The sequence below is a fragment of the Saccostrea echinata genome, unplaced genomic scaffold, assembly GCF_033153115.1.
Source record: "Saccostrea echinata isolate AGI-Se365-2 ecotype Australia unplaced genomic scaffold, CSIRO_AGI_Sech_v1 ptg000009l, whole genome shotgun sequence".
Lineage (NCBI taxonomy): Eukaryota > Metazoa > Mollusca > Bivalvia > Ostreida > Ostreidae > Saccostrea > Saccostrea echinata.
The window spans coordinates 14,291,253-14,316,639 of record NW_026889758.1 but is presented as its reverse complement, the minus strand read 5'-3'; the positions used below and the strand labels follow the sequence as shown (position 1 = coordinate 14,316,639).

At 34.9% G+C, this 25,387-nt stretch overlaps 2 protein-coding genes across 3 annotated transcripts in view; one reads left to right on the top strand and one right to left on the bottom strand.

Moving 5' to 3' along the window:
- Nucleotides 1-55: 55 nt before the first annotated feature.
- On the top strand, nt 56-7,588 carry LOC133181830 (trans-L-3-hydroxyproline dehydratase-like). The gene is made up of 4 exons (XM_061316457.1): nt 56-633; nt 4,396-4,548; nt 6,656-6,795; nt 7,159-7,588. The coding sequence occupies exons 1-4, from the start codon at nt 168-170 to the stop codon at nt 7,417-7,419; spliced, it is 1,020 nt and encodes a 339-aa protein (XP_061172441.1). The 5' UTR covers nt 56-167; the 3' UTR covers nt 7,420-7,588.
- An 8,119-nt stretch (nt 7,589-15,707) lies between these two features.
- The window catches only part of LOC133181822 (sodium/calcium exchanger 3-like), a 60,642-nt gene continuing 50,962 nt past the window's right edge, over nt 15,708-25,387 (bottom strand). For both annotated transcript variants that reach the window (XM_061316444.1, XM_061316445.1), the window contains 3 exons: nt 20,719-20,826; nt 17,778-17,936; nt 15,708-16,406 (listed from right to left, as the gene is read on the bottom strand). In XM_061316444.1, the coding sequence (XP_061172428.1) occupies nt 16,036-16,406; nt 17,778-17,936; nt 20,719-20,826 (638 nt within the window). In that variant the 3' untranslated portion in view covers nt 15,708-16,035. The remainder of the gene's footprint in view (nt 16,407-17,777; nt 17,937-20,718; nt 20,827-25,387) is intronic.

The window sequence follows — 25,387 nt, the reverse complement described above, 5'->3', positions numbered from 1 at the left end:
GTTTAAGAATGCATCCAGTAGTTGAATGAACTATTGATTATGATAAAAAAAAAAATCAGAAATAAAATCGACATAGAAATTACTGAGGTAGGTTTAACTAAGTGGGAGGAGCTTCTTTTTAAAAGCGTGACTCTGGGGTCATTTAACAGAGCTACAGAACAATCGCCATGCCTCTTGTATTCCCTGTGTCAATCTCCACAACTGAAATGCACACAGGTGGAGAGCCCTTAAGAATTATAGAAAATGGATGTCCTGAAATCAAGGGTCAAACACTTCTGGATAAAATTAACTACATGAAAAGTGAATTGGACGATTACAGGAAACTGTTAATGTGGGAACCGCGAGGACACTACGACATGTATGGAGCGCTGCTCGTGTCTTCGGATATAGAAAAGTGTGATTTTGCTTCTATCTTTATTCATAATGAGGGATACTCTACAATGTGTGGACACGCTGTAATCGCATTAGGACGTTATGTCATAGAAAAGGGGCTCATTAAAAACGTCACCGTTCCAGAAACTCAGATAAACATTCAATGTCCTTGTGGACCAGTGACTGCTTACGTCACATATGACGGACAAAACACCGGCGCAGTAAGGTTCCAAAGTGTGCCGTGTTTTGTCTTCAAACCAGGTAGGCATGCATCAAACTTTCAACTTTGGCTCAATACTTTTCCATAAGCAAACCGTACAATCTTAGGGGCTGATTCTTCCTACTAGGCTTGACCCTGTTTAAGGATATCTGATCTTCAGCCAGGAAGGATAACTCTTTAATTTATTTAATTCAAAAAAGTCTCAAAATGAAGCTTACAGCTTCAAGCTTCCAGATTGTTGGAAGACTTTATCTCCAAGAACTACATAGATATTGTCAATCAGAAACTCAAGCATCTTTTAATATCAACTTCGGTTTACCTTATTGTGTGTACAATCATAATATTTTTTTTTAACAAAATAATTTGGCAAATGACCAATGACAAGGTAAGTAATTTATGAGTTCCATTTTCATTGAAAAAGCAGCGTTCTATATACTAGTATATGATGTCTGAAAGCCTGGACTTTAATTTGTTCAGGCGAATGATTGTATAAAGTATTGAAAAGTTGTACGTTTTGATGTTATTAATTTTGGTAAAACTTGGTGACTTCAAAGTTTCTAAAAGTTCCTTGGAGTTTTTTTAGTATCAACATCTGATTTAAACCAATTCTCGAATATATTGTACAGCACTCCTGCTGTTTCTCCTTCACTGCTGTCAATGATTTAATGAGAAGTAAAAAAGAAGCTTGGTAGAACATTTACTGGAACCCGCTATGTTTCTTTGTTTACAGGGATTTTTATGTAATTTAGGAATCCAGTTTGGGTTTGGTAATTCAAATTCAATTTGATTGTTGGACTAAGACAAATCATGAGTTTATAATAAAATCTGGCAAATTCGATGATTCTGTTTTAAAAATTGCTTGCTTTGAATTATTTATCTAAATTTATTTTTAAAAAGATTTAAACATTTTCAAATTAATGTGAAAAGGAAAGATATTCTCAAAATTACATTTTGGTCTATAAAATTACGTTTCAGTCTTAGTCGTAAGTTCTTTCTTAAAACGGGTCCCAGGTCCTTTAGTGTTTTTCTTTGGTGACTCTTTTCGACTTCGGGTCGGATTGCGATTTTAACTCATCCGCCTTATGCAGTTTAACGACGAGAAGTTGTAAATTAAAAAAAGTTAGTTTACAGAGGGTGTATTTTTAACGACCATTTTCTTTTTATCTTTCACAACGTGGATACTAGAGCAGAATTGTGAACCATAAACTAAGGTGTTTTTTTAAATGTTGCTTTCAGTATGTTCGGGGGGAAAAATCGACCAACGATGACCTTAGAAATACTGATTCTTTTACCTCTCATTTTTATTTATTTATTAATTATTATAATTATTTATTTTATTTTTTTTTATTTTGAGAAAAAAAATATTACAACAATTACGAAAGCCTATTAGGATCAAACTACGGTAAAAAAAAATTTAAAAGGCGTTATAACTAGAGATGGCAATCGAATACAGAATTGCTAATCGGTTAACCGTAAGACGTTCCGACCGATTAACCGGTTAATCGTATCAAACTACACATTTTCTGGACTTTTATTCAAGTAGCTTTATTCCTACGCGCAAGAAGTCTTAAAAAAGATGTTAGAGGTCAAAAACGTTCTTTTTATCTTTATTCTTGACCAGAAAACTACATGCATATATTTTTTTTATTTCAATAGACAAGAAAAAAATTCAGAAAACCATGAAACATGCCCGAAAAATCTTGGATAATTTTCCAAACGAATGTCACACAAGTTTATTCTTCATTGTCACCATAATCGAAACTAAGTCTTAACTGTATCACTTAATTTACAATGTTTGTTTAATAATTTAATTTGATAGATAGATAGATAACTGCAAAAGATACACACACCAATTCAAAATGCTCTACGGTGATTATTATCATTAAAGAATTACAGGACAGTCGGGGGTAACGACGTGGTGTTTTAACAGTAATTAACACATCACAGACTATCCAATTACCCCACAATTTTAATCCTGAGAGCCACAAATACCTCCAAATCAGCTTAAATAAATATGTGAAAACGCTAAATTATCAACGTTTAAGCAAGAATTTCTTTAAAAAATGAATTTTTTAGAAGAATGCTCTCTATTTTACTTATATTTTAATTTTTTTTTCCGACTAACCGATTACAGATTTTCTAACCGATTGCCATCGTTCCGACCGACTAATCGGTTAACCGGTTAGAAATTGCCATCCCTAGTTATAACGCCTTTTCAAAAGGCGTTATAACGCGAAAAAAGGCGTAATAACGCAAATAAAGGCGTAATTACGCCTTTCCGAAAGGCGTTATAACGCAGAAAAGGCGTTATTACGCCTTTTAAAAAGGCGTTATTACGCCTTTCCAAAAGGCGTTATTACGCCTTTCTTAAAGGCGTTATTACGCCTTTCCAAAAGGCGTTATTACGCCTTTTAAAAAGGGGTTATTACGCCTTTCCAAAAGGCGTTATTACGCCTTTCGAAAAGGCGTTATTATGCCTTTTGAAGGGCCATTATTATGTTTTTGACAGGTCCGTGCTTTTAAAGTGTGTGTGTGGGGGGGGGGGGGGGGAGGGGTTCCCATAAATTTGACAAGCAAACAAAAAAACAAGACCCCCCCCCCCCGAAAAAAAAAATAAACTGCCTAAACTTGAGGGGAAACTTTTTCTAATTTTTCGGTAAAACTTTTTTTAAATGCAATGACTTGCCCGAGTTTAACCATACTGCAACAAAATGTTAAGGGACCAAGCAATCAATTAATGATTTTTTATATTTAAACTATAGCAAGGCTATTCTCCCAAAAAGTGGGGAGGGGGACACCCCCCCCCCCCAACTCACATTCGTACTACCGGCCTGTTTGAAAAGGAGTTGTATCCAAAAATGGAAAGGCGTTATTTTAAAATAGTAAATATATGAAAGATTGAACCAAAGCCATCTTTATTTATGCAATATTTAGATTATAGTTTTAATATTATAAATTATAGTATTTTCTATATTCCTGCACATCTCGCAGACAGTTGTTTGCATTTTGCATGCATATTAAGAGAAGTCAACACTCTACTTTTGAAAATCCAGGATATAGGCAGAACCAGCTTTGGGCTTTGCTAGCCACGTATTAAAAATTAATGTCATTGAAATATTTTTCTCTCCTCTTGGTAAAAAACAGGCAAAGTATTTGCATAGGTATAATGAGCAATTAGCCTTCAACAAAATTTCTGAAATCCATACACCTTGGTAGAAGCGTCTGGCATCAGAGAAGGACTAAGTTGGTTTAACACTGAAAATATTTTACACATTTAAAAATCTTTTTTCCTCGAAATCTAATTATAATCAGCCCCCAGGGTGGGCTAAGTAAGTCATGTATTGAAAAAAAAAGAGGCGTAATAACGCCTTTTTAAAAGGCGTAATAACGCCATTTTAAAAGGCGTAATAACGCCTTTTGGAAAGGCGTAATAATGCCTTTTGGAAAGGCGTTATAACGCCTTTTTAAAAGGCGTAATAACGCCTTTTAGAAAGGCGTAATAAGGCCTTTTGGAAAGGCGTTATAACGCCTTTTTAAAAGGCGTAATAACGCCTTTTAGAAAGGCGTAATAACGCCTTTTGGAAAGGCGTAATAACGCCTTTTCAAAAGGCGTTATTACGCCTTTTTTCGCGTTATAACGCCTTTTGAAAAGGCGTTATAACGCCTTTTAATTTTTTTTTTTACCATAGTTTGATCCTAATAGGCTTTCGTAAACAATTAATGGACTTTTATTATATGTCCATATTAAATTGATAAACTGTTTCTAGGATAAATTTTTATAAGGAAGACATGTTATTTTTAAGATTTGACTGTGGAGGTCCCTGGTTATGGTAAAATAACTGTCGACATTGTTTACGGAGGAGCTTTCTATGCCATTCTGTCGGCAGGACAGTATGGTCTGGACGTCAGGAACTCGTCAGTGTCCGAGCTGAGGGCAGCGGCCGGAGCCACTACAGGTAAAAGGGCTTTATTTTAGTTTGCACATTTGAACAACGGCGGAGTTTCGCAGTAGTGGTTAGAGGTAACAAGAAAATTAATTAGTCAGCCCTCGGGCTGACTAGTTACGGTGGGATGAAACTGCAAGTGCGCTTGCGTAATTTGGAATTCTGGGAAAAAGATGTACACGACTTGTTCTAAAGAAACTCGTGCTATTTGCTAAAACCAAAGGGCGTGATTCTTCACAAACACCCTCTAAACAAAGACGCGAGCTCGATCTATTTATAGAGTGCATTGTTTTTCGTCGTTCTCGACGAAAAATTAAAGAAGAGACTGTTCTAAGTGGGAAATATGATACTATGAAAATATTTCAGTGCTTCTTATAGAAGATGAGAAGTTTATATGCAGAGCACATTTAACACTTGATATATATACCCTCAATCGCCGTTGCAATTTCACGGATTTACAATTGTGTATTCCTCTGAATGCCTGATGCAAGACTCACTCGATCAATACCTTGCATAAGACATGTACGGGTCGGAATTCACACAATAATCCACTTGCACAAAGGTCCCAAAACAGTGAAAAAAAGAATCTCTTTTTACACTTTAATAATGAAAGTTATGAAAACGTCAGATCACTTAAGATGTGTAAAGTCTTATAATTTACACGATGATAGACATGTAAGTGTCGCTTGTGCACGTGAACCGCGCCCACAGGAGAAAACTTACCACAGTAGAACTTGAGAGTAACATAGACAGCCCCCCTCCCCCCCCCCCCCCCCCAATTAGAGAGAGTGAGAGAGATGGAATCCAGTATCCTTTTAGGGTATACGTACTGTATGTATAAAATATTTTGAATTTCCAGTCTATTACTTTATTTTGGAAGCAATTCTTTTCTTTCCTAATAACACTAAAATGAATGCTTAAATTTAGAAATTGAATTAAATATACAATTAAAGTCATACAGTATGCACCCCCCCCCCCCTTCCCCTATCATGCATTGCCTCGAACCTGCACGATTAAAAACTTTTATCTTATAATAATTAACACAATCTAACCCAAGGTCTACCTTCATTTTAAGCATCATAATCTATATCATTTATAGAATTTAACAGTAAAATTGAAAATGTATACATTCTTCAACGTTCAATGATTGGGATCATAGTGGCTTTGTTCATTTCTGAGACGAACTTTATCTCATGGCCGTAGGAAGCGGGGGGGGGGGGGCACGGAGGGCCGTGCCCACCCCCCAATAATTTTTCCGATATATAGACTACTATAGAAAACATAGCTACCATATGCTTGTGCCCCCTCAATATAAACGTCTGATGACCTTTTTTAAATTTTTTTTTTTTGCTTGTCAAGGAATTTTTGTTAGTTAATAGTGCCCCTCCAATTCAAAATGTATGGCTGTGCCCCCCCCCCCCCAAACTGAAATTGCTTCCTACTGGCCTGTATCTGATGTCCGCGCCCAAGAGAAATTAATTGGAGGTCATCATAAAGATCACGATGTAGTCTAACTTAAATTTATTCTATGCTTTATTATTTATTATGTACAGCATTATGTTACAAATAAGAAAACGACTGGGCGAATTTTAACTTAGACGACAATGACTTTTAATGGACACAACATGATGGATAAAACAAATCATATACCATCACAAAACAGGAAAGAAACTCTGTATTCCAGTGGCTGAATACCTTGCGTTGTCATTGTGGGCTCCGCAGCTGCACGGCGTTGGTTCGCGTTGTATTCGCTTATAATAAAGTCCATCTGCATGCGCGGATCTAGAGGGGGGGGGAGGTTGCTGTCAGGAGGGTTCCCATGGGAATGTCATTGTTATGAAATTTGTATAGCAAAGTAACCAAAACTAAACTTTGGATCCCCTCCCCCTAAAAACACCGATCCCTGCTTAAAGAAAAGTACCCCCTTTTTTATTGTCAAAATTTTGCGTTGGCTTTTCTTTCTTTCACTCCTTTTTTTTTTTTTGAGTGGTGTGGACCCAGCAGGAAAAACATTCCTGGGTCCGAGCATGTCACTAATTTAACATTGAAATTTGATCTACTGCTTTTTAAATTTTTAAATCTATCTTTCCTTTTTTATGGTTGAAAATTTCCTTTCAAGACATTTTGAGAGCGCAACTGATGCTGGAGCACCCAGAAACTGATGGCGTGTCGTTTCTGTACGGTACGATTCTAACGGACGGAAACGATGGCAATGCAGATGAAATAACAGACACTATGTGTGTGTTTGCTGAAAGAGAGGTTTGGTTATTGTATTTTTTTGACTATATACGGGTTACTAGAATTTCCTTTAGCCTACAACTTTGCTTGACCCAAATAATATATATGATACTCAGTTGATAAGCGTTTAATTTCAACAAGATGAATATGTAAACTTCAGTGCAGATGATATTTGTATCACAAAATCAACGTTGAAAATATTGCACCAGGACGGCTAAATCAAAGTGATGGAAAAATCTTGAAATATTTAGAGGAAAAAATCATCCTTTAATTATCATTAGTGAAAATTTTAGAGTTATCCTGATTAAATCATTTTTCAACCACGCACTTACCTAACTTACTTTCCTCTTGACTACAGCAAAACTTTTATTGTCAATTTTTCAGGTAGATAGATCTCCTTGTGGGTCAGGAACCTCTGCTAGAATCGCTCTTCAATACCATAAGAATAAAATCAAGCTCAATCAACCCAGAACCTTTCGTGGGCCCTCTGGTGAAATATTCATTGCAAAAGTCGTCAAGGAGGTCAGCTGTGGAAATCACCAGGCAGTGGTCACGGAGGTGAAGGGTCAAGGTTATTTCTGTGGAAATTCTACATTTACACTGGAAGAAAATGACACTGTAGGGAGGGGATTTTTGTTAAAATAATCACTGTGTCTAGTTCTGAATTTTTAATAACCATTATAGTATTAACAGAAGAGAACTGGGACATAACGAGAGACACTGTACATGTATGTATGTCTACAAGACGAATGCCCTTCTATTGGTATACATTGCAAAATCATTAAATGTGACCCTAAAATCTACGGAGAGTAAAGGTAGCAAATTTTAAGTTTGATTAAAATGCTTCCAGGAAAATGTTTCTTTGTAGGGGTATGTAAATCAATATGTGATTATCGAAGTACAAAATATGAAAAATGTAAGTCTGGATCCGCAGTTTTATTCTAATGAAATATTTGTATGAACGATGTAAGTAATCAACAATGTTCAGGAAAATAAGCGAAATGCAACATACAATAATTTAAAGTCAAGCCCATTGAGATATGGTAAAGTTGAAATAGTAAATTATACAAGGAGTTTAATGATTATTTTCCAATTCCCTAAGCTTAATGCAAGATAAGGAAAATTTGAGGTCATACTGGTAATTTTTTGCAAAGCTGGACTTCACACAGTTTTCCATCCATGGTAAGTTGACCAGGTAGAGGAATCTTTGACCAACATGATTACTACCAATCACTTAGCTATGACGTCTCACAACCGCTCAGCTATGACATCACTACCTATGCCAATGCATTTCGAAAAGACAGCTTAGACTTCATAAAAATCCTTACAAAGATACACTGCCGGATCCCACAAATGCTCTACCAAGCCCCTATCTTTACTCCTTACTAAAATATTAACAGCAGTGAAGGAGAAACTTCAGATGTACTGTGCTCTAGAAGATGTGGATCCTCAGAAACTCTAAGGAACTTTTAGAAAATTAAAATCACCGATTTTTTTTTCCAGAAGTCTATAACATCAAAACTTACGACTTTTCTACACTTAAATTTATGCAACCATTCCTCACGATAAATTTAAAACTAGGCTTTTTGATATCATAGACAATTGCTTCTTCAATAAAAACGGAACTCGAAAATTTTAACATCTTTTGCTTGCCATAATTACTTTGTTGAAATCACTCGGATTCTACACACAAGTACTCTGAAGTTGATATTAAAAAGATGGTGGAATTCTTCGTTGACAAAATTTATGTACTCTTTGGAGACCAGGCCCCAGGATCATGAAACAGACTTAGACTTAAGTCAAATTTTCAATCAGCTGTAAAATGTTTAAATTAATTATTGAATTAATGAAATATGTGGAGATAACGAACAGTATTCAAGCGTAAAAGTCCATTAAACATTACAAAATAGGTGCAGAGCAAACACGGACCTCCAAAACATCAGAGGTGGGATCAGGTGCCATGGAGGAGTGAGCATCCCCGGCCGACCGGTCACACCCGCCGTGTGCTCCTTGTCATGATCAGGAATAACGGAAAAATCCGTCGACAATTCAGTGTGTAAATAATGGCCTAACAATTAGTATGAAAAACGTCAGTCAGCATTTGACTCAATGATAAATTGTATTTGCTGACAAGGTCATTGTATCGACCGTAGAACTTACGAAATGATGACTTTAAACGAGACTGCTGATATTCTTGTTTCAACAACTTGTTTGTCAATAATTTACCTCGTTTTAGAAATTGTACATACGTAGAGCATGCTCTTGCGTATCGAATCAACTGAGAGATATAAACCCCGTATGCAGGTGATGAAGGTATATTGCTGCATAAGTAAGGGAAGTTGACGATTGAAAAGTTAAAGTCATCACGTTTATCATAAAGCTTGGTTGTTAGATTACCATTAACGTCTTTTTCAAGTAAAATATCCAAATATGAAACAGATGTGTCAGACTCTGTAGTATCTTTTATCTCAAGCTCACCGGGATATATCGTATCGACATAAGAATGGAAATAACCATTGTTAATTGACAATACGTCGTCGATATATCTAAATGTCGAGTTGAAGGCCACAGCAAGTGTTTTCTTCTTTTCACGTATAAGATTTTGGACAAAGTCTGCTTCATATGAATACAAAAAAAAGGTCTGCTTATAACGGGGCGCAATTGGTACCCATTGGAATTCCAATAGATTGTTGGAAGACCTGGTCTCCAAAAACCACATACATGTAGATATTGTCAGTCAGAAACTCAAGCATCTTTTTAATGTCAACTTCAGAGTACTTGTGTGTACAATCAGAATGTTTTTTAACAAAATAATTTTGCAAATGACCAATGACAAGGTAAATAAATTTACGAGTTCCATTTTTATTGAAAAAGCAGTTGTCAATGATATCAAAAAGCCCGGATTTTAATTTATCGTAGGGAATGGTTGTATATAAAGTTGAAAAGTCATAAGTTTTTAAGCTGTTGATTTTGGTAAAATCTTGTGATTTCAAATTTTCCAAAAGTTCCTTGGAATTTTTAAGTATCCACATCCGATTTACACCACTTCTCGATTATATTGTTGCATAGTACATGTACTCTTAAAGTTTCCCCTTCACTACTGTTAATATCTTAGTGAGGAGTGAAGAAAGAGGCTTGGTTGAATGTTTACTGGAACCCGCTATGTATCTTTCTTTGTAAGGATTTTTATGAAGTTTCGGAATCCAATATAGATAAGGTAATTCAAATTCATTTTGGTTGTTTGGAATATTAAAAATATTCAAAACTGACATATGATTTTGAAGAATTTCTTCCTTAGAAAGAGAACTAATATGCAGATAGCAACACTTTTGTGAAGCAATATTCAAAAAAATTTAATTTTGGTCTGCTTGACGTCTACATTTTAATACAACTGAAAGATTTTGACTTTAGCTTAAGATGCTTTATGATCCTACTGGTTGTTCCGTCTACTTGATCAATGCATAGGCTCACGGCGGGAGTGACCAGTCAACAGGGGATGCTTACTTCTCCTAGGCAGCTGATCTCACCTCTGGAATTTCCATGCAGGGGTCTGTGCTATCATATTTGTAAATAATTTTTTTGTAGTTTTTATGAGATCGATAACTGTGCGTTATCTTTCACCCTTTTTTCATTTCTTATTGGGTGATAGGGACAAAAGGGAAAAAAGAAACAAGAAAACTTAATAAACATAAAATCAAATGTTTAGTTTAATATGGAATTTATTTCACTCGTGAAAAGAAATGTTTTGATATTTTCACAAGTGCTTACACTATTGAAACAAGAAGTTCAATGACGGTCTCCTGATTATAATACAACACTGTAAAGGACCGATAACGTATAGAATAAAACTCGGAGGGGAGATCAACATTACTGATGAAGATATGTTGCCTAAAAACAACAGAAATAGGATGAGCAGGGATCAACAAAATAGATGTACTGTAATCTAGTTCTCAGTAACAAATCATAGTGTAGATCTATTAGTACTTGCCAATGCTAATGCACTCCCATTCGTCACTATCACCCTACAGTAGTGCTTCCATGTAGTAAACCCATCTTATTCTCTCCCACCCTGGCCTCTCTTGTTTTTAAAGAACATTTAATATACAAAGATAAAGATCGGGTATTTTTGTCTCATTTTTATTTATCTATTATTTACAAGTCTACATGACCTTAAAAACTATGGGAGTACTTTTCGTATTAAACATAAAAAAATATTGCATATACTTATAGTCGATTGACCTATCAACTATATGATTTACAATGATTAACTAACATAGTTGAATAGCAAAGGGGAATAACTTCTCTCAGAAGAATACAAATTTCTCTACAAGATTAATAGTACCTGCCCAGTACCAGAACACTTAATCCAATGGTCCAGAATTTCACAAATTTGGTAAAAACACACTTGCTCATTACAATGTTAATTGTACTCTGTTGCCAAGGATCAGTGAATATTTTCAAAGAATTAATGCACTTCCACTATATGATTAATAGATTCCTGCCCTAACACCATAACCCCTGACCCTGGGGCAATGGATTTCACAATTTTGGAAGAAGTACCCTTACTCATAATAACTATACACTTAGTTTATCTGCTAAATACCCAGGATCAGAGAAGATTTGTTAAAGAATTAACACATTTTCACTATATAATCAATACAACCCTAATACCAGCTGAACCCCTGACCCAGGAGCCATGAAATTCACAATTTTGGAAGAGGCAACCTTGCTTATCATAACCATGCACTTAATTTATCCATTAAATACCCAGGGGTAGAGAAGATTTGGAGTAATTTATGCATTTTCATTATATAATCAAAAGAACCCTGGTGTAACACCAGAAACAAACCTTTCATAGTTGGAAGAGGCACCCTTGCTTGCCAAAACCATGCACCTTGTTTTTTAAATATACAGGGGAGAGAAGCTCTCTGAAGAATTTATGCATCTTCACTTTATAATAAATAGACCCCCATCCCCAAAACCCCTGAACCAGGGGTCCATACATTTCACAATTTTGGAAGAAACATTCTTACTCATCATAATAACCATGCCCTTAGTTTGTCTGCTTGATACCCAGGAGAAGCAGAAGATGTTCAAAGACTTAATTAAGGCAAATGATCAATGGAGCTCCATCAATACTCCAGAACTCCTGATTCAAGGTCCATATATTTCTAAATTTTGGGAGAAACACTCATGTTCATCATGACTATGTACTTAGTTTGTCCGCTAAATATTCAGGAGCAAAAAAAAAACTTAAGCATTTTCACTAATGACCAATACAGCCCCATACTAACCCAAGAACCCCTGACCCAGGGGCCATGAATTTCAAAATTTTGGAAGACATTCTTGCTCATCATAAACCTGCACTTTGTTTGTATTCTAAATACATGTACCAAGGAGCAAAGAAGATTTTCAAAGAATTAATGCATTTTCACTATATGACCAAAAGAACCGTGACCTTGGGCTATGAAGTTCACAACTCTTGTTCATCATAACTAAGCACATAAATTATCAGCTAAATACCCAGGATCAGAGAAGATTTTCAAAGAATTAATGCATTTTCACTATACAATCAATGTACATGTAGCCCCACCTAACTCAAGAACCCCTGATCCAAGGGTCCTGAATTTCATTTTTGGAAAAGGCACTCGCATTGCATTTAGTTCATATTCTGAATACCAAATTGGTCAAATTGTTATCAAGCGCTGGATTCCTCTCCCCAGCATACGTCTTTATTTTCCATCGACTGAAATGTCGAACATTCATTAGTGTATCCCTCTGATATTAATGTCCTCAACAAAATACACGTAAATCTGTTTCTGACTGTCTATAGAAATATATTAATCTCATAGACAGTGAGGCAAAGCCACACAGTGAGGCAAAGTTGCACTGAAGTCAGTCTGTGCAGATTCTAAAATTTAGCTAAATGCAAAAGTTCAGGGACCAATAGATGGCAGGATGGCAAATGTACTGCTGGCAATATAAGTGGTTAGAGCATAAGAAAAGAAAACACTCAATGTCCTATCTTATTCAACCCTTTATTCAAATGACAACCAAACTTTGAAACAATATATCTATTGAATGCAAAAACAACACAATATCTAAACATGGAAATTAAATAACTGGAATGGGGTTCAACAAGGAAGCAACCTGTTTCATTGCTCATGTACACTGAGGAAATAACTAACACAAAACCAGAGCTACACTGCCAGGGATTGTTTTGATAGGGTTTATCACACTAATAAGTAATAACCATTTGGTGGTGGTTTAACAAGAAATGTACAAAACTGATGCTATATATTTGTAATTTTCATTCAAAATTTAAATAAATACTATGTGTCCATGTGCAAAACCAAAACTAATCAACACCTTATTCACAAGTACTGTATGTGTGTAATAACATTTGAATGACTTTGCAATGCTTTTAATAAATATATTATGCCTATTTACATGTTAGTATCACAGAAAAAATGGGTTCTATATTGTAACAGATCTCGTACACATCTTAACAAAAAAACTGATAAAAAGAAGATATTTATGTCTCTTAAAACTTCAATTGGTGACATTTAAATACAAACTCTAATTTACATCTTGACCACTGTGACATCATTGGAGATTCTATATATATTCCAATTCAAGGATCACCACCAATAATCCTTGGAGTCATGGTAACCAATGGTAACATGTCAAGGACTAATGGTAACCAATGGTGATGGTAACCAATGGTGATGGGAATGTAGGTCAGATTTGGAATAATGATGTATTTACAAAGCATGGGAAAGAAAATGTCGAGACAGCGGAGACAATATATATCAGATGGTACATAGTATAAAACAACTTCTGCATATAATTAAAAAACAATGCCTCCTGTTTAAACAAACTGGGAGGACTAAAATTCAATATACAATGAGACAATTCTTGAATATTTTTAGGATTTCTAATAGATAATATGTGGTTATTTACTGGACATTCTAATCACAAACATACATCACTGATTTTTTTTGTACAATGCCATAATGAGAAGGAAAAATTGACAACCAAAGTACAATGCTTATGAGGCCTCTCTGGATCTATGTATGGTATATCATTTATAGCCCATAACACTTGGAAAAATTGTGAATAACATCAAACTTATCACTGTTTCAGATTCAATGAGAATTATTCCAGTTTTTTAATAGCTTTGTTTTCATTTGCTTGTTTCTAGCAGAATTTACCGTTAATGAAAGTGAGAATTGATACATTTGTGATATACGACTAGGAAGGAACTGTACTGATTACATTGAAAATTATACTAAAAACAATATGTATATATACTTTAAGACAGTCACTTCAGTGTAAAAAAAAAAGAATTAATACTTTTATACACAAAAAAAAAAAACCAATTAATTTTTCGTCAACTAAAATTAAATATAGTCCATTACATGCATGTACTAAATGCATAGAAATTTCATATAGCCTGGTAAAACCAACTAATATACATACATAATGAAATTTATACGTAAAATTAGGCCAGAAATCTGCTGCTTTGATCTTTTAAGTCCTGTTTGATCTGACTGGCAGTGACTTTGATTTTCTATATGCTTGCATATTTCACATTCATGCAATGTAAATGTAGAATTGTGTACAAATGATAATAAATGCGTAACACTAAAAAATAAAAATAACAACAAACAAAATATAGAAATAAAACAAAAGAAATCCCTTTAAAAAATAATTCAGTTCATAGCTTTCAAAATGAAAAATAAATTAAACACAAAAAATTATAAAGTAGAAGGAGATGTTTCACTTAGAATGTTTACTTTTATCTAAGTGCCTGGGTATACCCAAGTTATTGCCTGCTTCTGTCTAGTAAATTCTATCTCTCAACATTGCTGATATTTTTTGTTAAAAGTGTATCATGACACCCCCCCCCCTTTCCCCCAAAATAATAAAATTAATATCTGGAAAAGCTTTACACATGTTTGCAATATAGTATTATTTCTACACAAACAATCTTTTTTCACCCATTAAAAGAAAAAAAAAGAAGACACTGACACCTGCATTACTGCTCAAGCATTGAGGTATAGATAAAATTCATGCATGATGCAAAACTATGGATGCTCATATTCTCACAATAACCAAAACAACGTAGTATTACTCACTGACCCTAACAGAGACATGAGAATGCTCATTTCTAGGTCATGTAGGTATTTCATGTCCACTTGCTTTGAAAGCAATACATGTACAAAACATAAATATGACATGCACAAAAGAGGTAGAAGGTTTGTCATGTACCTGTGCACTAAACACACTTGTTGTAAAATCAAAATTACTCCTTAATTCATGAGATGGGATAAGTGTAAATAAAAAAATGCAAAAAGAAATATGAAACCAAGTAAAGGATAATTCCACCTAAAAACAATAAAGAATATACATTATTTCTAGTTCATGAGCTTCTATCAATACAAAAAAAAGGATCAAGTAAATAAATAAACCTCTTACCCAATATTTAAAGCCGAGTGATCTAAGAGAAATAGCACTCAAATTGATATATTACTGACTCCATTTTTATTTTTTCTACCTGTGTGATATGTTATATTCTATTGTAATTTTAATTTTTTGTTAGAAAGTTGTCATAATTAAAGATAACTAAAAGTACAGATACAGTCAAATCTCTTTATCTCAAACTCAGAGATTAAACTTTGAGATATCTGAGGATTTGAGATACATGTAACAAGGTTAAAAAAATATAAAGAAAAAGTTGTCAGGACTGCCAAATCAACTGGACATGTTCCTAGTGTTCAAGATATCGGTGTTCAAGAAGTTCAATTAAATTTCTATTTTAGTAAGTTCAGGGGACATTCTCCTTTACATGTAATCACGGTGATGGAAGATTTCCTTTCAACTAGACTTGCTTCTTGGAATTTTTTTTAAGCTTTGGATTCCTTTCTATGAAAAAAAAATTTACAGGTATCCTTTACATTAGGTAAGGAAAAACCACCCTTTACAACCAAATCCATCCTGAAAAGTTCAATTCTTTTAAGACAATATGGTTCTCTCAGTCAGGGTTTTGGGGTTGCAGTAAGCATCAGTTCTAGTATTTCCATTTCAATGCTGGTCACATAATCTTTGGATAATAACAAAAGATTGCATAGACAACAAGAAAACTTTGAGCATTTTTATCTGCAACAAAATCCCCCATGTCCCCGCCTGTCCTGCATAACTAAATAGCTGGTATGGAGCAGTAGAGAGTGCTCAATTATCTTAATTACTACAGTCTGATTAGAATGATGGAATGACACAATAGCTAACCATTGATGACATTATGATGTAAAACAACCATAATGATACAAAGAAAATAACTGTTGGAATCCGAAGCTTAGTTGGACCACCCAGTTCTCCTCCAAATTTCCTACGCACCACAATAATCGTGCAGCAAATAACTGCTTCGATACAGAAAATGGTGACCGAAAATGCTAGTGCACCTGGATCTACTTCAAAAGGCTTGCCATTTGCTGCATGGTATATTGCAGCAATTGTCCATGCCAAGCCAATACCTAGGAAAACATTGACGGCATTACTTCCTGTGACATTCCCAATGGATGAGTCAGCGTACCTGTCATTGATAGCTGCTACTTTACTGGCAAACGTATCTGCAAGAACAATGAAGTATTTTTTAAACATAAATCAAATTAATTTTAAATTCAATCAGGAAGTAAAACAAGAGGCCAATGGGCCACAACGCTCACCTGAGTAACTTTGGCCTTGCTGTTTTTCACCCGATTCCCCCTTGTAGTACTTATTGTGGCCCCGCCCTACCCCCAGGATCATGTTTTGAACAATTTAGAATCTACACTACCCCAGAATGCTTCCACATAAGTTTCAGCTTTTCTGGCCCAGTGGTTCTCGAGAAGAAGATTTTTAAAGATTTTTTCTACATATTTCAATGCAAAACTTTGATTCCCTATTGTGGCCCGCCCTACCCCAAGGGGTCATGATTTGAACAATTAGAATCCACACTACCCCAGAATGCTTCCACATAAGTTTCAGCTTTTCTGGCCCAGTGGTTCTTGAGAAGAAGATTTTTAAAGATTTTTACTACATATTTCAATGTAAAACTTGGATTCCCTATTGTGGCCCCGCCCTACCCCTGGGGGTCATGATTTGAACAATTTAGAATCTACACTACCCCAGAATGCTTCCACATAAGTTTCAGCTTTTCTGGCCCAGTGGTTTTTGAGAAGATTTTTAAAGATTTTTTCTACATATTTCAATGTAAAACTTGGATTCCCTATTGTGACCCCATCCTACCCTGGGGGTCATGATTTGAACAATTTAGACTTTACACTACCCAAGGAGTTTCAGCTTTTCTGGCCCAGTGGTTCTTGAGAAAAAGATTTTTTCTACATATTTCAATGCAAAACTTGGATTCTCTATTGTGGCCCCGCCCTACCCCTGGGGGTCATGATTTGAACAATTTAGAATCTACACTACCCTAGGATGCTTCCACATAAGTTTCAACTTTTCTGGCCCAGTGGTTCTTGAGAAGAAGATTTTTAAAGATTTTTTCTACATATTTCAATGTAAAACTTGGATTCCCTATTGTTGCCCCGCCCTACACCTGGGGGTCATGATTTGAACAATTTAGAATCTACACTACCCAAGGATGCTTCCACGTAAGTTTCAGCTTTTCTGGCGCAGTGGTTCTTGAGAAGAAGATTTTTTAATGACCCCACCCAATTTTTGTCTTTTCTTGATTATCTCCCCTTTGAAGGGGGCTTGGCCCTTCATTTTAACAATTTAAACTCCCCTTTACCCAAGGATGCTTTGTACCAAGTTTGGTTAAAATTGGCCCAGCGGTTCTTGAGAAGAAGTTGAAAATGTGAAAAGTTTACAGACGGATGGATGGACAGACAGACAGACGGACGGACGACGGACAATGGGTGATCAGAAAAGCTCACTTGAGCTTTCAGCTCAGGTGAGCTAAAAAATGAACTGTTACAAAGTAGAATCTCTTGGCTTACCTGGTACACTTGTACCAAGAGCTACGACAGAGATGGCAGTAACAGCATCCTTCAGTCCTATAGTACAACCAAATTCTGTAGCCAAGTCCTGGATAAACATTGTCAGCACACCAATCATAATGATACTGACAGTAAAGCAGGCCCAACCACCAAGGTAATCTACAATGTTACAAACATCTCTGTGACTAAGATAGACTACAATGTTACAAGCATCTCTTTGACTAAGATAGCCTAGTACAATGTTTTAAACATCTCTTTGACCAAGATGATCTTTAAAAGTCATCTAAAGTGTACCAGTATAACAAGTACAAGCTTTTTCAAAAAGCTTTGCTGTCTTCAGAAACAATCTTACCCTGTAAACCGACACACACCCATCATGCAAAATTATTATTGAGTACTGTCGTTCTTGTCTTTGCACTTCTCAACAGCTTTTTACATATGTACATTAGCCATATACCATATGAACGGAGGAAAAAAAGAATGTATATACACACATTTCAACTTCTGCAGGCAGAAAAAGAACTTAATTTCTGTAAACCATGAAAATATAGAGAAGGTTAATTATTTGTTGCTATAAAAAGTGAAAGTGTCAGTTTCCTTTACTTCCATTTTTTGGGGGGTTCATTTTGTTGAATTTTCTAAAGATTGAAAATCGTGTAAAATTGTTAAGTCGTATGAAAATTAGATCACCAGAAAATTATTTCCCTTGCCTAGCACAGCATTTCAACCAGTGAAATACTTGAAAATTTTCATATCTTGCATTTTCTACCAATCGCAGAAGAAAGAAAGTGCATAGTCCAAAGACTCTAAAATACTTCAACTCTGTACACCATCTTCCAAGAAAGACAATAACTAACAAGAGATGTTTGTAAAACACTTATGCCCCCCCCCCCCCCAATAATTGGAATTTTTCTAAGTTCAAGGGGCATAACTGTCAAAAATTGTTCGATCATACCCAAAACAGAACTTGCCCTGTCAGTAACGAAATTCAAAATGCAGTAAATATACATGTATACAGTAACAGAGTTATCTTTCTTTTACCATAACTGTTTCAAATTATACCATTTGCAAGTGTGATAGGGTAATAAGAACCCTACATGTTTATACATCCTAAAATCAACCCTGCTAGTCAGAACATATAAAGACATTTTAGATTAGACATGTAGAGCAAATATTTTTTTGATGTAGATGCTGTCAGTGAGAGCTTTATAATAGATATTCAATCTAGCTAAGCCCACATTTTTTACACCTTGGTTTCTCTCCAAACTCCACTACAAGATCAGATTAAAATATCTGCACAAAATATGACATTCTAGCTTTCAGATGTATCAAAATATCTTGTGTGCAAGGGTACAACATTTACTCCAATTGATTTTGCCATAGACCATAGTGGCACCCTAGGGGGTAGTCTTCATATTGCTTTATATTGAATATCAAGGAGAGACAAAATATGTACATCAGATATATGCTATTATTAACATCGCAATAAAAGCTACTAAATCCCCAAGGCTGAAGCTTCCAGTCTGTTTGAGAATTAATGAACTGTAATAGTTCTTATGCTGACTAGCCTATCATTTAAATCTAGTACGTGTCACATCAATACTATTCACCAGAGTGAGCACACCTATTGTTTACAGCTGCATGATTATAGTTATTGTCTAAGCCAATTAAAACATGTACTACTGTAGATTCCTTATTTTACATGAGAACTTAATATCGCGAAATGACCCAAGGGCGTCAAATCGCGAGAAAAATAATTCGCGAATGGGTGATTTATCTAGAGATTTTACATACATTAAAGCACCATAAAAATAAAAGCGAGTAATTTTATTTTGCGAGTGGTGCTTTTCGCGTAATTACGCGATAATTTATTCCTCGCGTATATTTAGGAATCTACAGTATACAGGTATCCACTTAATGCTGTCTACTTTCCAACCTCTACTTATCTTTTAGACTTATTTAATGCAATGTCTTCTTCTGAACTAAGTCAATCTAACCAATATCCAATCCATTATAACATAAAGCACCTGCAACTTGACAGTCACCTGAGTAACTCCACTGTCACCCTATGCATTGTAAAGCCACTTTTATGTCATACACCATCTTTAAAAACCAAGGGTTTTTGGATTGCTACATCCCAAAAACTTTGCAGATTACCCTGGCTGACATTAGAGACCTCTTCTGGCCATAAATAAATTTGAATTCTAGATTCTACCCCATCAAATTGCAACCCAGTATCCATTCAACAAAAAATCAGGATGAAGTAATTAAAGGTTTATCAATGTAAGAGAATAGAGATGGTGTGAGTACAAAAACACAGAAAAGCATATAGTTTACATCTGAATGTTTGTCTGTTCCTTTATTTTTGTGAAGTAATGCAACAAGACAGCTACATGTCATTGGTACCAAAGGTCTAAACTTGGAACAAATATCGCTACAGTTTTACAGGCGTAATCTGCCAAGGATTTTTGAGGAGCATAGCAGACCGTAAACCTTTGATTTGTGAAGATGGTCATATACAAGCTTTTCATATTTTTCTATTTTAAAAAAATAATAAAAAGACAAAAAATCCTAAGAAAACTTTCATGCTTTTTGAAGTGACCTTAAACATTTTCATTTGACCTTGCAGCAGGTTTACAATTGCACTTTTTTGAGTGACTAGTGTGTTTAATGAAGATGAGTGGTTCAGTTGCTACAATGTATGTCATTTAAAAAAGGTAATGGTACTGTGATATGGAAATTTTCATGTGGGTGTCATTTCTGTGAACGAAGTGACGAGCAAAACCTTAAGATATTTACACTTAAATGAAATATTCTTGCCATATCTGATATTTTATATGGTCAATCTGATTTTCCTTATTTGCAAAAATGATCCCCATGTAGAAATTTTGGTAAAAATTGTCCATGCTACAGAACAATTGTGTAGAGAAAAAGCACATACCAGTTGGGGGGACACAGGCAAAGAGAACTTTCCAGAAGAGTGTCAGGAAATGCATGACATAGTCCATACAGGAAGGAAGCTTCTCTTCTTCCTCATCCTCCTCATCACCTAAAAGAAAACAAATTGGTCTTAATTAATCCCTACATTAGTACTGCCCATCTCCCCTACCACACATTGGACATAATTTAAGTGTAGAAAATTTGTTGACATTTTAGCAGAAATTTATTGGACATGCGGAAATATAGTATGAGGACATTTTAGTAGATAGTTTAATAGTTAAATATATATAAATAGCTCTTCTGTTAGCCAGAACAAGTCTGTTGTCCTCTTCTTGCGAACCTGGGTGTGTGTGTGTGTGTGTGTGTGGGTGGGGTTACAAGTAAGATTTCGAGTAGGATAATGTTCATTAAAATACAGTTGATGTTCAAGACATCAGCACTATTAAAAAAATCAAATCAGCACTAAAATACAAAATATTAAAAATATTTACATCTCAGCATTAGCTCCCATACTGTGGACATCTATTAATTATTAAATTTACCTGTGGAAACAAATCCACTAAAATGTCCATTGAATTTTTACAGGTAACTGATTTATCTCCACTAAAATGTCCTATAAATCTTCATTAAAATGTCCATTCATACCTTCTGCAAATCTGCTAAAATGTTCTTCACCCCTTCTATCAAACTCAAATAACACTGGACATGAATATCTTGGTGTCAGTGTATCCTCAAAGCCCAGCAAACTTTACAAAACACCAAAAAGTAGCCAATCATTGCCTTTTTTGTACATTTGGCTTGTACAGAACATCTTAATATAAACCAATTGAATAATTTTATATCAAATTTGTCATAACCATGTTCAAATGAGACTGTTAATCACTTTAAAACTAGTAACTCTTATCACCTTAAGGGCTTTTTAAAGATTTTTAAAAATGAAATACTGGTGTGTGTGTAACAATCACCAATGTCAGATTTTTGATTTTCTCATTCAGCTTTCTCCTGTACAGAATAAATTTTATTCATTGAAACTGTAGGTTTCTATTATAACAGGAGAGGAGCAAAATGCAATGGACCAGAATGGGATTCAAACCCGGGCCCCCTGAATCTCCAGTCAGGTGCTCTACCAACTATTGGCTACCGACGATCGAACGCGCCTGACCGCCACATTTCTCCCTCCTTAAAGGTCTTCGGCCTCCGAAGACACAAACCCTGGCAGGTCTTTCACCTGTCACTTCCAATCCTGGTCAAGGCACCAAATGTAACCGGAGAGGAAAAAAATATGAGACCAGGCCGGGATTCAAATCCGGGCCCCCTGAATCTCTAGTCAGGTGCTCTACCAAATGAGCTATCTGGCAACCAGCGATCTAACCCGTCTGATCGCCACACTATAATTTACAGCAGAATTTCTCCTCAAAAGACAAAACATGGAACATCAAGTGCAATAACTGGAAGATTGAAATGAATGTCATATCAATGTTAACCACTACTGAGCTCCTTCACAATTACTTTGACTTTAAAATGCATAATACGGACAACATCCATGCAATGTAGTTTTTGCCTGTTTATCCAAAAAGAAATAAATTTTATATTATTAAGAGTATTTTGAGAGTAGTATAGTTTGCCCCCCCCCCCCCCCCCCAAAAGCTCTGAATTTAACACATTTTAAAACTTAGAGAGCATAATTATATTATAAAAGTGATAATTATGCAAATTTTATTTACTGATCAAAAGTTCTCAAGGATGTGGAAAATTAATGTGAATTAGTCCTTGTTTTTCAGAGGTGACACCTCCCCCAGCGGTAGGGGGACAGCTCCCTCCCACACCTATTACCTATAAGGCTTCATCCCTCAATATTTACATTTCCAAATATTTTTTCTTAAGATTCTTTGCAAATTAGAATGCTGTTCATTTTCTCATGAACTACCATGGATGAGCATGAATATCTCCATTGTTACATCATAATACCGCATTTGACGTCAAAACTATAGTGCAAACTGTTTTGCTTTAAAAATGACAGTTGAATGGTGAAATTTGTGGTAACTCATCAGAAAAATAATGTAAATATAAGAAATGAATTTAATTTTTGAAGATTCATGAGGTACATGAACTACAACGCTTCACGCCGGCATATTTATCATGAAGTGCTAACGCGCTTCATGAAATATGCCGGCGTGAAGCGTCGTAGTTCATGTCCTCATGAATCTTCAAAAATTAAATTCATTTCTTAAATTATTCTATGGTTTCATTAATTGCCTGAAAACATTGCTAGCTATGCCTCTGTGTTAATGTATAGACAAAACAAAAAGATTTTTCAAGAGTTGTTGAGAGATTGTTAACAAATTACCAATATACTTTTCAATCATATAAATATCCTTGGAAAATACATGTACAGGCTTTGGTGGGTTGTCGTATATGCAGTTTGTTTTATACTTCATATATGTATTGATGACCCCCAAAAAATGTTTTTGCAATTTTTTTTTTATATAAACACCATCTTCATTTATCTAATGGCTAGTACCATGAAGTGTCATATAAACATCCTCATTCAGAAAACACGCATTCACACAGAGAATTTAATGAGAATTAGTTCACAGAGCTAATGTAAAGTAATTTGATGTGCAGTAAATTAATTTGAATTAAACTGCTTTGCATTAAATTCTTTGGGTAAACTCAGTTCAAATTTAATTCACAGTAACTTACATTTAATTCATATTAAACTCTCTGTGTGAACAGGGCATTAAATTGGCCCAGTGGTTCTCGAAAAGAAGTCAAAATGTGAAATTTTATAGACTGATGGATAACCTCTGGACAATGAGTGATCAGAACTTTCAGCTTCATTGAAAATAAAAGCTGGGACTTGTTTTATTTAGAAATTATCCAATTTGTTCAAACATTACATCATGTGTCAGATAATTCTTTTTTAATTTTCAATTTTTTAAAAACTTTCTTTGAAAGGTTTGGACTACTTATAAACTCTATACTTGTGAGGGGGCTGCACCTGAAACATCAATTTTATTAGAAGACTTAAGCTAAATTACTTTTTTCCCCTTTAAAGGAGTGCATTAATTGAAATATTTTATAAGAAAGTTAACAATATGCAATGGAGTCTAAAATGTCAGTGAAAATCAAAAGCTTCCTAAATATTTAAATAAAAAAAAGAAATTTCCAGTCTGCATTGAGAATACTGAGCAAATGCCCTGCCATCTTGCCATCTTGGCCTATTTGTGGTATGGTTAGTGCTGTGCAACAATAAGCCTCCATGTCAAGATTTGGCAGAGAGTTTGGATGTCCAATAGTTCATTGCCTGATATTAAACATTAAGAACAAACTGGTTATTACCGAGATGAATGGGCAAGTCTCATTTTATAATGGATATCAAACGTAAATCAATACAAACTAATGCTGTAGACATTTGTATTATCAGAGAACTGTGGTTTTTTTCTGCTGAATGTGAATGGACATGTTTCTATGAATGAACAAAAATATTCATGGTTTCATGAATGCTTTTACTTCTATGAATTCAAACAGACAAAAATATACAGTAAATCTTGGTCATTATAACAAAGTCCTGGGGACCTGTGAATAAAGTTCACTAAACAGTGCTCCCCCCTTATACCCCCCCCATTATAATACCACCCCCGCTTACCACCAAAAAAAAATTCAAAGTCCCGATTTCCTCGCTATATAATACTCCGTTTTAACACCATTCCCCCACCTACCATCATCCGCCAACGTATTTCCAGAACAAAACCTTTATTACCATTATTATCACCCCCGTTATTACCGCAATTAGAATCCTTTTTTTTTTTTTTTTTTTTTTTTTAAATCAGATCAGTAGCTCTGTGTTATAAAAGAAAGTTAATAGAGAAACATATATTTACACCCCTCTAAAAATTATTTAACATCATGTTCAAAACTCATTTATATTAATCATTAACATGATCATTACATTGTTAAGTTACATCCTTCTGTGTTCAATATTTCAGAATTGAAAAAATTACATAGACTACACAATCAGTATCTACTGGTCCCAGCTGACAAAGCAGGTAACAGCATTGTCTTTGTTTGTAAGGCTCCTTATTTTAATAGTATTTTAGAGGAACTGGATTTAATTCTACAACTGGTAATCCAACTTATACCCATAGCTCCCTTTCTAAGGAGGAAATTCTTCAAAATCTTAGTCAGTTTTGAATATTTTAAATATTCCCAACAACCAATATGAATTTGAATTACCATACTTATATTGGATTCCGAAACTTCATAATTTTGCTTACAAATAAAGATATATAGTGGGTTCAAGTAAATTTTCTACTAAGCCTCTTTCTTTACTCCTCACTGAATATTAACAGCAGTGAAGGAGAAATTTCAGGAGTACTGTGCAACAGAATATTCAAGAAGTAGTGTAAATCAGATGTGTAAACTTAAAAGTTCCAAGGAACTTTTGGAAAATATGAAATCACAAAATTTAACCAAAAGCAATAACATAAAACTTATGACTTTTCAACTCTATATACAACCATTTCCCAAAATAAATTAAAGTCCAGGCTTTTTGACATCATTGACAGCTGCTTTTTCAATGAAATTGGAACTTGTAAATTTACTTACCTTGTCATTGGTCATTTGCAAAATCATTTTGTTAAAAAACATTCTGATTGTACACATAAGTA